General features: G+C 32.7%; 1 protein-coding gene and 1 long non-coding RNA gene across 3 annotated transcripts in view; one reads left to right on the top strand and one right to left on the bottom strand.

Moving 5' to 3' along the window:
- LOC309827028 overlaps positions 1-15,496 on the top strand; it is a 128,240-nt gene that overhangs the window by 75,776 nt on the left and 36,968 nt on the right. For both annotated transcript variants that reach the window (XR_014297163.1, XR_014297164.1), the window contains one exon: positions 11,774-11,972. This is a non-coding gene — a long non-coding RNA (uncharacterized lncRNA). The remainder of the gene's footprint in view (positions 1-11,773; positions 11,973-15,496) is intronic.
- Positions 1-15,496, bottom strand: part of PTPN12 (protein tyrosine phosphatase non-receptor type 12) — an 86,509-nt gene that overhangs the window by 26,514 nt on the left and 44,499 nt on the right. Inside the window, exons 6-11 of the mRNA XM_082661507.1 lie at positions 12,859-12,930; positions 9,096-9,155; positions 7,138-7,280; positions 4,310-4,376; positions 1,537-1,614; positions 1,338-1,436 (exon numbers count right to left, since the gene is read on the bottom strand). Coding sequence (XP_082517633.1) covers positions 1,338-1,436; positions 1,537-1,614; positions 4,310-4,376; positions 7,138-7,280; positions 9,096-9,155; positions 12,859-12,930 — 519 coding nt within the window. The remainder of the gene's footprint in view (positions 1-1,337; positions 1,437-1,536; positions 1,615-4,309; positions 4,377-7,137; positions 7,281-9,095; positions 9,156-12,858; positions 12,931-15,496) is intronic.

The following is a 15,496-nucleotide window of genomic DNA, read 5'->3' on the forward strand; positions in this document are numbered from 1 at the left end:
ACTCCAATAAAAATTAATTTAAAAAAAAAAATTTTTCTATACATTAAAAAATTTTTTCACTTCTAGAAATAAGGAAATGGTATAACTCTGAAGCATAAGAACCTTAACTTTGAAATTAATATTGCATTTATGGAAAAAAACAGAAGTATTTTTCAATTAAAGGTTAAAGAAAAAGTAGCCTATTTAGCTTTTGAAATACTAAAGGAGTCTCAATTTAGATAAAATTATACACAGTAGTATATAAGCATTCTATTCTATATTATAAAATATTTGGCTTCATTGAGCACAGGTTATAACAGGCTTTAGTTAAACTAAAAGGAAAAGAGAGATCATAATATGAGGCATAGTTGTAAAATGATTTCTATGTTAACAAGGGAAATAAGAATGAGGTCACATATGAATCTTAAAAATCTGAAACTATCACCTAATAAAGGAAATACACTGTCCCAAAAACCCATGGATTAATATTAGATTATTTTAACACACTGAGGTAAGCATTTGGTTAACAAATCTCTCATTTGTAACACCAAGAAATTTCAAATAGTCTTGGAAATTACCAAAACCATACAAAGGGGAAAAAGGAAAACAGTGGTTATAAATTTTGCTACTAATTTCCTCATTTTACTTCAGTTATTGAGGCTAAATTGGTTTATCATGCGATAGTCATCTTAGATTCAATAATAAAGATGTAAAGAAATTCATCCAAAAAAACAGCCTGATACCTTCAAGGATAAGACGATATATAGAGGAAATAAGAGAAATACTTTAAAAAGAGGCAGAAATGAGAACACTGTGAGAAAAGAGTATTTTTGTCAGGTCAAAAGTTTGAATATCCAATAAATTCTAACGCTAAAATGACAGTGAACTAAAACAAGCCCCAAAGGGACCTAATTATGGTCCTATATTTCTACATGATTAAAAAGCACGTACAAAATAATGACAAAGCTTTATATCATCATGACCAAGAACAAAACAAAATTCATGTAGAATCAACTTAGAATTACTTTGGTTGGATGGAAGGGGAGAGAGAAAAATGCAGTTAATTTGTTAAAAGTAATTTACACTTGAAACAATATTGAATTATATAACTTTTGACTGAGATCTACATTCATAACTATATTTTACTTAGAATATTATTTAACTTGTAGTGGAGTCATTATATATCCATCACAATAGAGATTCAAAGAGGAAGAAGGAAAGGAGTTAAAAAATCAAAGTTAAAAAAAAATAATAACTGTAACGGATATTCTCAGATAAAACACAAGATGGCAATTAAAAAGCTAAATATCACATCTTGGTTAAAAGTTTTCTAAAATTAATAGGTGAAGAATACCTACCACTCCATCAGCAATTTTCTGGGCTCCATGAATTTCATATAGTTGTAGCTGTTTTTCAAACAGTTGGGCGATAGCTCTATGAACAAGCTCATACTGCTCCTATTAGGGAGATGAAATGATAAACAAGGGGAAAGACATTAAAAAAAATAAGAAGGCATTTATAAAAATATAGTTTATAAAGTGAAACAAAAAACTATACCTTAGTTTGTACTGCAGAATGCCTCTGTGTTCTCATTTCTTGTATTAAGTTGAAAACATTAAATTCCTCTGGTATTTTCTAAAACAAAGAATTTAAAACATGAACTGTGGACAACTGTTCAGAAAAAACAGTAAAATAGTCTTCAACTCAGCTTTTCACACAGACCTTATATACGTGCTGGGTAACTGAAAATTTATTGAGCACTATCTATCATGCATCAGAGACTGTGCTTAGTCAAGAACGAATCTTGACACTCAGCACTCAAGCTAGTGAGCTAGATACGTGAACAAATAAATGTCCAGCCAACGTATGGTTGCCGTACAGTGCGAATAAACATGCTGTGACTAACACTGGTGTGTAAGTGAAAAGTGAAATATACATAAGCATGGCGGATTAAATGTATAATCTATTTGGGGAATTGAGAAGCTTGATGTAGATAAAACTGACTAAAAGACTGAAAGAAGGAGAGCAATTCAAAGGAGGAGAAAAAATAAGGCTACTTGGCATCAGACTGCAAACATAATAGAGTCTGAACGCATTCTAGAGGCCAGTGTTTCCTGGGCTGGCTACATAATGACCAGCTAAGAGAGCTACATCTCTGGAGACTGTGAAACATCCTAGACAATTCGTTTGTACATCTGGAATTATAACTACTGCAATAGGCAACCATGACAAGGGCAGATCTGATATTCGGGTAACTTTTGTAGCAGGGAAGATGACAGAGTGAAAAGCGGAGAAACTGGTGGAGGCTTACTGAAGCAGTCCAAAAAAACAGAAAGGTAGATTTAAGGCACATTTCTGAGGCAGAATTACTAGAACTTGGTGATCAACAAGAATATTTTGGAGTGATAAAGAAGACAGAAGAGTTAAACATGATTTCCAGATTCACTGCTTGGGAGTCTTTATATACACCAGAAGATTTTTATATCATTTCCTAAACTAAGGCTTAAGATTATATTTATGTTATGTCAAACTCAATCAAATGGGGACTGTGTTCAAAATACACAACTTTTGAAATGACAAGATGTTTGTTTGCTAGTATTCAACCAAATGCCTCTTGCCCCCCCAATTTTTTTTTTTTTTGTGGTACGCGGGCCTCTCACTGTTGTGACCTCTCCCGTTGCGGAGCACAGGCTCCGGACGCGCAGGCTCAGCGGCCATGGCTCACGGGCCCAGCCGCTTCGCGGCATGTGGGATCTTCCCGGACCGGGGCACGAACCCGTGTCCCCTGCATCGGCAGGCGGACTCTCAACCACTGCGCCACCAGGGAAGCCCCCCCAATTTTAATCTTTGACTTTTATGTTAAAATGTATTAAAATCTAGCATTTTTATTCACTTAAAAATTTTCATACAAGTGTTAGGAGATGATTTGTTTAGGGGGAATACAAAAATGAAATTTAACAGAGGGCTTTTTGAAAAACTGTTTAAAATTTAAATACTCCGGGGCTTCCCTGGTGGCACAGTGGTTGGGAGGCCACCTGCCAATGCAGGGGACACAGGTTTGAGCCCTGGTCTGGGAAGATCCCACGTGCCACACAGCAACTAAGCCTGTGCACCACAACTACTGAGCCTGCACTCTAGAGCCCGCAAGCCACAACTACTGAGCCTGTGCTCTAGAGCCCACAAGCCACAACTACTGAAGCCCGCGTGCCTAGAGCCCGTGCTCCACAACAAGAGAAGCCACTGCAATGAGAAGCCCGCGCACTGCAACGCAGAGGAGCGCCCGCTCACTGCAACTAGAGAAAGCCCACGTGCAGGAATGAAAACCCAATGCAGCCAAAAGTAAATAACTAAATAAATTTTAAAAACAATTAAATATTCCCTAAGCAAAAGTGAAAAATGGAACGAAGGCAGGGAAAAAAAGAATAGAAGGAAGAAAGAAGGAAAAAGAAACTAAATATTTTATTATTCCTATTTTATATGACATAGATTGACAAATTCATAGAAACTATAAAGCTATGAAGAATAAAAGCTTCTCCCTAATGTACAGAAAATAAACATACTATAGAACCGGCAAATAAACCAAATCTACATACAATGAGGAGACTTGTGCTTTTCAAATCTGTAATGAGGGCTATGTCTTTATATTCTCAATAGTATTAAACCCAATTTCTTGGAAATAGTACTGGTAGCAACAATAATACCAGGGATAGTAAGAGAAACAAACACTAAATTTAGCACTTGCTACATGTCACACATAGTACTGAGGAACTTTACAAACTTTCTTAAGAACTTATTTAATTCTTTGAGTTATTAACATTATGATTCCCATTTTCAGATAAAGAAATTGTGGCACAATGAGATTAAGTAAATCGACCAAGATCCCACAGCTAGTAAATGAGAGAGCCAGAGTTTTAATCTGGGACGTTTGGCTGCAGTTATTAGCATTCTTAACCACCATATTATATAATGTTTCCAGTTAGGCATAAATATTAACTGAATTGATTATACTTATACATAGAATACATATAAAAGGCAACAAGAGTGCTGTATTTGGAAAAGTCAATGCAGAGTTTACATGCCTAATGTAGGTATTAATTCATCCAGAACAAATGGATGACAATATGTTTATCTTGCTGCCCAGTGTATTACCTCAAGGTAATATGCATCATTTATACCTTTCACTGCCTTTATCTCTTACATAGCAAAGCTACTTCTAAAAAAGTAACATATGTATAACAAAACATATGCTATAATTTACTGCAATTAATTATCAAGTTTGAAAATCATAACAGATCAACTAGATATAATGATACATAAAAATTATTCTTACCCCAGCTTTCAGTAAATTCCACGTATAATCTATGGCACAAATGGCACCTGTTCTTCCACAGCCTGCACTATAGATATAAAATTTGAAAAAACAATTTGATTTTTGTGGTAAAAGAACCGTTAAATACATGTGGGTGGACATGTTAATATTCAGAAGCAAAAAATCATTTAAGAAATCTGACAAAATTCTACTTATTTAGTAAACAAACTACAACTTAAAGAGTGTGCATGGCAAACATCCTTAACATTAAGATTTATGTCTTGTTTTCATTTAATTTAAGGAACTTCCAAAAGTAACTCACAGAATACCTAGAAGCCTTCACTTTGAAAGTCTGTCTGCCTCAGAAAACCTTGTCTAGCTAACAAAATACCTTGCAGATATAAATTTATACTATGTTCTAGATGGCTCTGGTGCTTTAGAGTAGAGGAGAAAACTACATCATTTCAATTGCAAAAGGTATAGGAAAGACGAAGAATGCTACAAGCCCTAGAAACTGGTTTGAACACCAGCAGTGATTTCACCAAAGAAACAAAAGCCACTAATGCTCTCTAATCTCCTGAAAAACTAATAGAACCTGGAGAATGTAAAGTAAAATACCACAGGTTAGTTATCTTAAAATATGACAGAAATACTTTAAAGCAACTGATTTTCAGCTAGAGGGAGGCATATGCACTTAAGTATTGAGAATCACCATGAGTAATTAAAGATGTTACTGACATCACTAGAATAATTTTAGGCAGAAAAAAGTTGGGCAGCACTTTAATGTGTATTTTGAAACTTTTAGAAGTATCAGCAGTTTGTTAAACATGTAATCTAAGAATTCCTGATAAAGTACATTATAAGCAACTTAGTATGGTTTTTAAAAAGGTCTTAAAAATAAACATTAATAATATTAATTTTAAACCACTGATGTATTTGTCAATTCCACACATCAGAATGTTTCTAAAATTTTGGAGTTAACAGTTACTAGGGCTAAATGATATACATTTAAAACTTGATGGTTAAAAGTGTGATATTACAGAGACACAGAAAACCAGATCAATGCAACACAACAGAAAATTCAGAAACAGATTTGAGTATATTCAAGTATTTATTACATAATGGTGGATTCTCCAATTAAAGCGGAAAGACTAGACCATTCAATAAATAGTACAGGGAAAGTTAAAGCAAAAATTAGATTCTTACCCTTTATCTTAATCACAGAAATATTCCAGATGCATTAAAAATATAATGTTTAAAAAAACCTACAAGTGTATTTTTACGCACTACTGTGTTAGGGAAGGACTTTCTAAGCATATGTCAATGTACACAAATCGTTAATGAAGATATTCACAATTATGTATGGTAAAACACAGGCAGAATAAAAACCATGAAAAACCAGAGCACTTACAACATGACTACACATTAACATCTTCAACATATAAAGATATATAAAGAATTCATAATGTATAATTACTGAGATGAAAATCACTGGCAAAGTAAACAAGCAATCACAAAAGAATATAAATGACCAAGAAAAAAAAAAGCTTGCCTGTCACACTGACACTGAAACAAAAAGATAAAAGTATTGGGAAAAATATGGGGAAATGGGCATTCCCACAAACAAACCAGCAGTGGTATGCTTAATTATAATGAGCATCGAATTTATGGATAACAAATTTTTAAATATATACTAAAGGTATGAAAAGGTTCATGTCCTTTAACTTAGAAATCCCACTTTTAGATATCTATTCTAATGAATTACAGATGTGTTCAACGATTTCACCATAAGATTGGCCACTGGATATTTAAATTGTTGTTTAAAATAGCTGAAAATGAATGGGGTAATAAATGAAATGCCAAGAAATGGAGGTTAAATATAAAATACAGTGCAGTCATAATGTATTCCAGAAGAAAATTTATATGACTTAGAGAGATGTCCATAATATATGAAATGGGGAAACATTCTTAAAAAAAAATACTATACACACATTGAAAGCACATACACTAAAATTTTAACAGTGGTCATCTCTAGTGGGATTGTGAGTGACTTCTTCCTTTTATGTTTGTGCTATCTAAGTCACTACAGTAACCATACTAGTTTGGTTCAAAAATATTAAATGATCAATTTATTTTTTAAAGGAAAATCTTCCTATCAAATTGGATTTATGAACTATGTACATTGACTGGACAATATTAATAGAACAGGAAATAATTTCAACTAACTTGTAAAGAAGTTAAGCCAAAGCAATTTCTTTATCTTTTAATTCTATAATTAAATAGATCTTTTTAACCAGTTAACTACTTAATTAAAAAGTCAACTAACCACAGAATTAACTACAGAAAAATAATTTTAATTAACCAGATTGTTAACTTATTCCCGCATCTCCATCAGCAAGCCACCTTTCTGGCCCATAAATAAAAAGAAGCCCTTTCACTTCACTAATATAAGGCATCACAATCCAACCACATGGCTAAGAAAACTATCTTTGGTGTTCCATCTCCACTAATATCTTTTAACTAATTAACCAGTAAATCTCTGAGTCTGAAAAATTTCATTCATTGATGCTTTTTATAACAAATGTGAATGAGATATAAGTCACTTAAAAAGATAAACTGTAGTTTTATAAGTACTATGGTTTTAAATTTTTTAGAAGCATTGACCGTAAAATAAAAATTAAGAGAAGAAAAGCTGCCTCAGGATTCAAATAGCTTTTACTATTTGGAAACCCATTAATGACCTATCTAATGAAATTCCAAAATTTAGGTTTCAAAATATCATACATTACCCATATTATAATGCCACCTATATTTCAAAGTATTTAAATATTTAGAAAATTTTTCTGTACCTGCAATGAATACAAATAGGCACATCTTCATGTTCTTGGTATTTCCTCATTAAGCTTATCATGTCCAGAATAGAATCAAATGATGAGGGAACATCATGGTCTGGCCAGTTCACATAATGAAACTGATATAGCCTACGAGATTCCTTCAAGAATAACAGAAATTCAGCCATTATGAAGATACACTTGCAAATTTTAAAGCATACAGAAAAGCTGCAAATCTCACTTTACTGCCATTTCTAAGAGATGTAATTCATATTTAGCACTTCCTTAAAAAAATGATAGCCTACATTTATCATGTATAAAGTATTGATCTAAGGGCTTCACATGTAACAATTTACTTAATCCCCATGTAACACCATGGGGAAGGTATTGTTAATACTATCCTCATTTTATAGGTAAGGAAATTGAGACAGAAAGAATAACATGCACAATGTTTCACAGCAAGTGACAGATATGGGATCTGAAAGCAGGCAGTCTTACTTCCTAAACCTACACTTTAACCATTATACTATGTATACTACTTAATTAATCTACAGTATTAAATGGATGAGCAATATACTATAAGCATTGTTTTAGAATCTATTGTAATCAGAAGACTAATAGACTATTTAAACCAAAAAGAAAATTAGAAACGAACTTGTCCAAACCCAAACCTACTCAAATTATGGTGTGGGCTGCCACCCATCTCCCTACCCTTTCAAGGGATCTGTGAGTTTCACACTATTTTTATAATAATACTAAGGTATTATTTGCCATTTTCATTCTCATTCTCTCATGAGTATCCAGCAGAGTCTTCTCAAGGCTATATGATTTAGGATGATGTCATCACTTGGAAAGGTAATGGAATGTCTGCTTGTATATTCATGCTTTTAAAAAAACTTCTCAGTTTTAATTTCAAATATAGTAAATATTAAAAGATATAACCCACAGAAACAAGAGCTCTTTGGAATCTTCAACAGTTTTTAAAAATGTAAGAGTCCTGACATCAGAATGTTTTGAGAATGGCTATTCTGGTGTTTAATACAAAGAGCACCGCTTGGAATTCAGGTAAAACTGTATTCAAATTCTACTTCTGCCATTAACTGAATAACTTCAGGTAAGCTACCTAACTTCTCAAAGATTCTTTATCTTCATCTATGGGCAACAGAGATAACAGTACCTACCACTATGAAGCTAGGAGGATTGAAATGCGTGATACAATACTGAAATTCAGTAAGGTATCTATAATTAATGTTATAGATTTAAAAATAGCAGCCAAATGATAATAATTGACTCAACTAAAGGGAAATGATTAGTCAGGTCAAGGGTTGCTAAGAGTACTGGAACCATGTCTACTTATAAACAGGAAGGAGTTGTTAAGTATGCTTACAATGCACTGTTTGGGGAAGAATGATGAGTGTCATGGCCAAGCTTAATTACTTATAGTGATTTAAAATTTAAGATAATAAAAACAGAGAAATTGAGGAAGAATTGATAGGCATTCTCTAATGTCTATCAGATTTTTCTTTGATTCCTTCCTGGAGAAATTATCATTTTATATAGCTCTGAAACTGAAGTCATGGGCCTCCAGTGAAAACAAGTTATATCTAAATGAAGACTTAGCGTTAATAGTGGCTTGTCTCTTTCTAAAAAATTGTAAACTAGTAAAAGTGGGTAATAATTATGTAAATAATACTATAATCTGTTTACTGCAATAGAGGAAAAATATTTGCAGCACAGAAACCAACTATTCCAAATACAGTAAATTTATTTTAGGGAAAGTTGTTCTAAGTAAGTAATTATATTAACTTTAACTGATAAAACATAAGGCTCAAAATGTAACTAATGTAAATGTAAGTATATAACTAAAAAAATCAACAAACCTCCTTAACTATGTAAGGTAAGATAGTATACTATTTATATATATCCTCTCTTTAAAAACTATCCTTAGAAACTATCTCTAAATGGAAAATACTTACATTTTGAAATTCAAGTAAGAGTGTCCTAATGAAGTAGTCTGTTCTTGCTTGTTCAGCTTCCTAAGTAAAGGGAAACGATTGTGAGTCAGTAGAACATTAAAACAAAAACATACACACCAAAACAAACAATAACCTCATATTTAAAGTCCATCATATGCAATTAATCTTTAAAATTCCAGGTATGCCTGATAATTATAAAAACAACAATTCTAGAAGTCATCAATTTGTTTATCTAGGTTTTATTTATTTATTTATTTATAAACAGAAGTGTCTGTTAACCAATTACTTAGCTAGGAGTCTATCATCCAACAAAATATTTGCAAAGTGACAACCATCCCCAGAATCATGTAACAGAAATAACACCTACAAACAAAATGTCACTCCTTAGTACCTACAAACATCTTCAACCATTTTATCTTTCCATTAAGCTTGATTTTCTCTACCTAACACTCAACTCTGAATTAACTGGATGCCAAATGTGGAAGGAAAAGGATGCACTCACAAAATCCCAAATTATTATTTTGGTTGATGACAACATAATCACTTTAAAAGTCTCTTACTATCATTTGTCAATATATTAGAAAGCTAACTATTCTTTTTGCTTTTTTAATTAAAACTACAGACAGGGTAGGACAGCGACTGTCAAGAACAACAGGGTATGCTGCTTTATTAATTAAAAAAAATTCAGTATTATTCCTGCTTTAATTTTTTAAACCATAGTAATTTATTTTGAACTTTTCAAATAACATTGCAGGGGGACTTCCCTGGTGGTCCGATGGGTAAGACTCCAAGCTCCCAATGCAGGGGGCCCAGGTTCAATCCCTGGTCAGGGAACTAGATCCCGCATGCATGCTGCAGCTAAGAAGTCTGCATGCCACAACTAAGAAGCCTGCATGATGCAATGAAGGTCCCACGTGCCTCAACTAAGACCTGGCACAGCCAGAATAAATAAATATATATATATTTATATATATATATTTATATTTATATATATATTTTAAAATAACATTAAGAGGAAAGTATGTTTTTATTTTCATCATAACAGAGTATAAATGAAAATATTGTTCCAAGACTTAACCTTTTCTCACCTATAAAAGGTGAGATAAATACTTTTGGCTTTGTGGGCCATAAAGTCTCTGTCTACTTTATGTTGCTGTTGTGATAGGCAAATATATAAATTAATGGGTGTGGTTGTACTCCAATAAAACTTCACTCATAAAACAGGCAATGAGCTAGACTGACCCATGGACAGTGTGCTGCTATCTGATCTAAGTGGTTACACACAGCAACATGCTACTGAGCTCCAGCCTGCCCATTCCCCACTGTTCACCAACACTTTACCCTCCTTCTCATCCCCAAACCAAGAGAGCTCCTGATACTGTCCTGTCTCAGTCTCAAACACTCTGATTGCCAAGTATAGTCAAGTCACGTACTATGGTTATTTTCACTTCCTTGCTTTCTCCTTATAAATTTGATTTTTTGTTTGCAACAGTGATAATGAATCCTGAGTTGTCTGAAACAACCACATGCCATACAAATTACTTTCCATTTTGAAAGAAAAATTTTGCTTCTTCAGCATGGATTAATTCCATCATTGACAAATCAAACCAGCTGTTACGAATCAAATCAAACCTCTTATCAAGAGGACTTTTAAAAATTACCTTTTAGTGCAACTGAAAAACCAACCCAAAAAGTCAATTCATCTTTTCCAAATTATAAACTATTTCTTACTTTTCTCTATTCATTATTATAAGCTGTTTACTATTTCTGATCCCCGACTGTTAAAAAATTTTAAGTTGTTTTGTTGTTGACTATTAATCACTATATGTGGTCACTTGAACTGTGACATTCATTACAATTATCTTATTACATTTAAATTTACAAATGTTCAACACAACCATGCTGCACAGAACTAGGTTTCCTGGACTGTCTAGGGACTTAATATTGTAGAATACTTTCTGAACTGGTGAAGGGGTAGTGGTCCCTCACTGGAGTACAATATGGTTATGTATTGGTTTTTATTCATTCCAAACAATATGAAATGCAGTAGCATTTTTAAATTTTTTAAATTTAATCCACAAACAGTTAATTCTAACCAGGACTTTAGAGTATTGACTATACTTTAAATCCAGGCCATTTAACTAGGAGTTACAGTTAACATTACAAAAATCACACTGTATTTATAAAGGAGACTGTGTAAAACAGCCTGAGTCCTTTTCTGCATAAACCTAGAAAGCACTAAATTTCTGGTAGCATCAGAGGAATTCATAAGTCCTAAGTACAAATAAGTCATAAAATTAAGGACTTCTTGAATTCACCAATGACGAGTAAAATCATAGAAATTGTATTTCATTTAACCATGGAAAACAAAGTCAAAAACAAGCAATTATGAGATGGGTAATGTAATGGTTAATTTTATGTGTCAACCTGGCTGGGCCATGGTGTGCTCAGATACTTGGTCATACGTTATTCTTGGTGTTCCTGTGAGGGAGTTTTGGGGTGAGATTAACATTTAAATCCGTGGACTTTGAGTAGTGCAGACTGCTCTCTCTAAGGTGGCTGGCCCTCATCCAATCAGTTAAGGCTTGAATAGAAAAAAAGGACCAGCCTCCTCCAAGTCAGAGGATTCTCCAGGAGACTGCTTTCATGTGTAACATTAGCTCTTCTTGGTTCTACAGCAGACCGTCTTTGGACTGGAGCTGAACATCAGTTTGCCTGGGTCTCAGCCTGCCCACCTTCGGATTAGAACTATTGTATCAGCTCTCGGTCTCCAGGCTGCTGCTCTTCAGCGTTAAACTGAAGCATCAGCTCCTCGTGGGTCTCCAGCTTGCCCACCCTCCCCCTGCAGATTTTGTACTTGCCAGCCTCCATAATCATGTGAGTCAATTCCTTATGATAAACCTCTTTCTCTCTATATATAAACATCCTACTGCTTCTGTTTCTCTTGAAAACCATGACTAATATAGGGAAGTTATTTAATTTTCATGTATGTTTAATCATCGTATTTTGAGTTGAGTAAATAAGACAGTATATTTCTTTCAAGTGATTAAAATAGACACCTTCATGTGTAACCTAAAGCAAATTGTTGGTTCTATTCTAAAGCTTATATTTTACTTCTTTTTTGTTGTTCCTTCACTGTTTTTGTTTTTTAATTCATTTTCTCAGATTTGTGTTGTTAGTTTTAGAACTTGAATTTAATTCACTTCCACAGCTCATCAAATAGGTATATATTTTAAGTTTCATATCAAGTTTTCTGCCATAAAAGATCAACCTCTACTTTCAGGATGGAAGTTCTCAAACCCATCTTTGTACATAATTATAACAATTCTGGGGAGAATAACATAGATGTGAAAGATTAACATAATAAACTATACTTCCGTCATCAAGGATCTTTCTTATTTGTTGAATTTGAAACTAATACTTTATATACCACTTTTCAAATAGATCACTCAAAGCAGTTATTCGTTTATTCTTAGATACATAACACTTATGATCAACTTATATACAAAGAATAACACAGAATTAACAAAATAAGGTACAAGGAAATTATACGTTTATGAAAAGTCATTCTCAAAGCTTCTTAGTTTAAAAGCAGTATAAAAACAAACATTATTATTAATGTTTGTTTATTAAGTGTAGCTTTACATTAAAACATTGAAGGCTTGGCTTATATAAAACCAGGTTCATACCATATTATAATTTAATTATCAGTCGAACATACTCATTACCTGATTAAATAATGTATATAAAAATAGGTACTTACACAAGAAATTTTAAATGGTGCAAATGTTATAGGGTCTTCTCCATACAAAGGCCAATAGCGCTCACATTTTTTCTGTTTTCCAAAAAAAAGTTAGTAAATAATTGATCATTTTACTTGAACTTTAACAAATATTTTGCGTTCAGGTTGTTCTTCCTTCCCAGAAAACAGAAAAACTGCCATCAATAGGCAAGGAGCTAGGAGCTCTCAGACTTACCCAACTAACCATAAAGGTGGGCTACCATGACCTCTCCAAGATTAGTCATAAGAACCTTATTAACATAAGTGTATAAACTGTTCATTGCTACCGGCTTGGTATATAGAGTAGATTCCAAAGATCCTCCTCTAGAAAAAGAAAAATTGCTTAAAAAAAAAGTGCCTGGCACAAGGAGGTCCATTCAGTATAAAAAGTTGCCAGGCAAGTTTTAATGCTTGTAAAATGACAATCTCTATAATAACTGGCTGAATTCTTGTTAAGTGTAAAATCTGTGGCATCGTGGAAAGAGCACTCCACTTGGTATCCGAAGAATTTTGCAAGTAGCAATTTTACTGTTTGGTTGACCTTTAGTTCCTTTACCTGTAAAAATGGGAATAATAATCCTTATCTTATATGATTGCTTCAAGTACTAAATAAGAGTTTATTTAAAATGTTCCACTGGTGGAACGCTATAAAAGAATAATGTATTATTTAAACTATCCACTTTTGAGATTCTAGGAAGTGTAATTGAACAGTTTCCCCTTTTACTTTCCCATTTTAAACAAGTATAGAAATAGTAGAATATTCAATTTTCATTGGTTTCTAATATCAAGTCCCATCATTTTAGAAACTTAGGTAAGTGAATGAAAGCCTAACTTTACAGAGGATCCAGTGATTCTGATGCAAGAAATGATGCAATTTTACCAAGACCCAATAAAATGAAACCCTTTAAGTGACAATTTAGCTTAAAATAAACCTTTGGCATGGGAAATACATCAGTTCTTACTAAATTCTCATAGTTCCATATATAGTAAGTGGAATTGTTACCTATAGGCTAGAATTAACTGTAAGCTGACAATACTGCTCTCAGGGCAACAAAGTAGAACTGCCTAGTATGTCAGTTTAGCTTAGAGTAAATACTATTAATATTTTAGAAGCCTTAAAGCCACAAACTTCATTTCCCAGTAGAAGTTTATAGAAAATGATAAAATTAAATTATATTGACGGGTTTTTTTTCTTGTTGTTTTGCCTAGTAAAGTTTTAACATCTTGAAACAGAAAACAAATTTATAGAAGATTAACTTAGTAAGAATGAAAGCTTGTGACTAACATGCCCCTCATTCAGACGAGCAATAACTGAGTAATGATTATATTGGTATTTATATTTCAGGTATGAACTAATTACAATTGATACCAAAAATAATGTGTTAACCATCATATATACATAATCTATAATAATTTATCATTCGTTTCAGAGATGAGGAAGCTGAAGCTCAGAGGGGACAGTTCAATGTACCATGCTCCAAATGCTAGTAAAGTGTAGGTCTGTTTGATTTTATTACCTGTGCTCTTTCCATTAGGTCACATTCTAAGTCAAAGTCAAGGTTATCAAACAAATTCATAGCCCTAACTGACAAAACAACAAAACTGACTAACAAAACACTATGAATCAAAAAAACATTAGCTTCAAAAATTTCTGCATGCAATACAACTTAATTTTTCAAGTATTATTACTGATATACAGTGTGAGCCTATTAATAGAATGAAGAGAAACAAAGCCTAATCTTAAAAGTAATGGTAAAAAAATTAGGAAGGTGAAATTTAAGTTTCCTAACACCACTGATTAATAGTAATGGTACTGAGGTACATACTGACGATACTTAAACAGATAATTACTTAACAGTTTGTACTGTAATTACAATTACTTAATTACTTTCTCAGTTTGTTTATTTTCTAATCTTAGACTGTTCATTTTCTGTCCAATATTGCTAATACTTCCACTATTTGTAAATGATATGGTTGAGCGGAATGACAAAAATTACTAGTAAAAATAAAGTTTTCCAATGATTTATACATCATAACATCTCACATAACTGAAAGATGTATTATCTTGCTTTATGCAACATATCTTTTACTGAAATTTTTCATACATTTTTACAACTTAAAAATGACTTTTTACTTTAACTAATGAACTACCTTTGTATAAGGAGACTTCAAATCATCACATAATTTGTTTGATTTGTTTCTCACATTTATAGAAGCCCACACTTAAAAATGAAGACTTAAGAATTGATGCTGCAGGAGATCACAATGGTTTTGAAACTAATTTCACGTGGACAGAGTTTTTACCAATGTTAAAAATTTCAGATTAAGGAATTTTCTTCTCTTTGGAGATAACATTACAAAAATGTAGTGGTATTGGCAGACAGAAATCAGAATATTCAAATTGTAAATTGATGAAAATTAATCAGAATTACTGAATTCATTTTTATTGCTCAATTTTATTCAATCCATAAAAAGTGTTCTACTTACACCACCATTAAATATTTGAAGACTACTAAGTAACAGTACAAAATCTATTAAATGTATTTATAAAATGTAAAAGTTTATGTGCTTGGGGATTATTTGGCTCCTTTTGATGAAATAAAAGCAACTGCAGAACACA

Source organism: Grampus griseus (assembly GCF_964374135.1).
Source record: "Grampus griseus genome assembly, chromosome: 9".
NCBI classification, from domain to species: domain Eukaryota; kingdom Metazoa; phylum Chordata; class Mammalia; order Artiodactyla; family Delphinidae; genus Grampus; species Grampus griseus.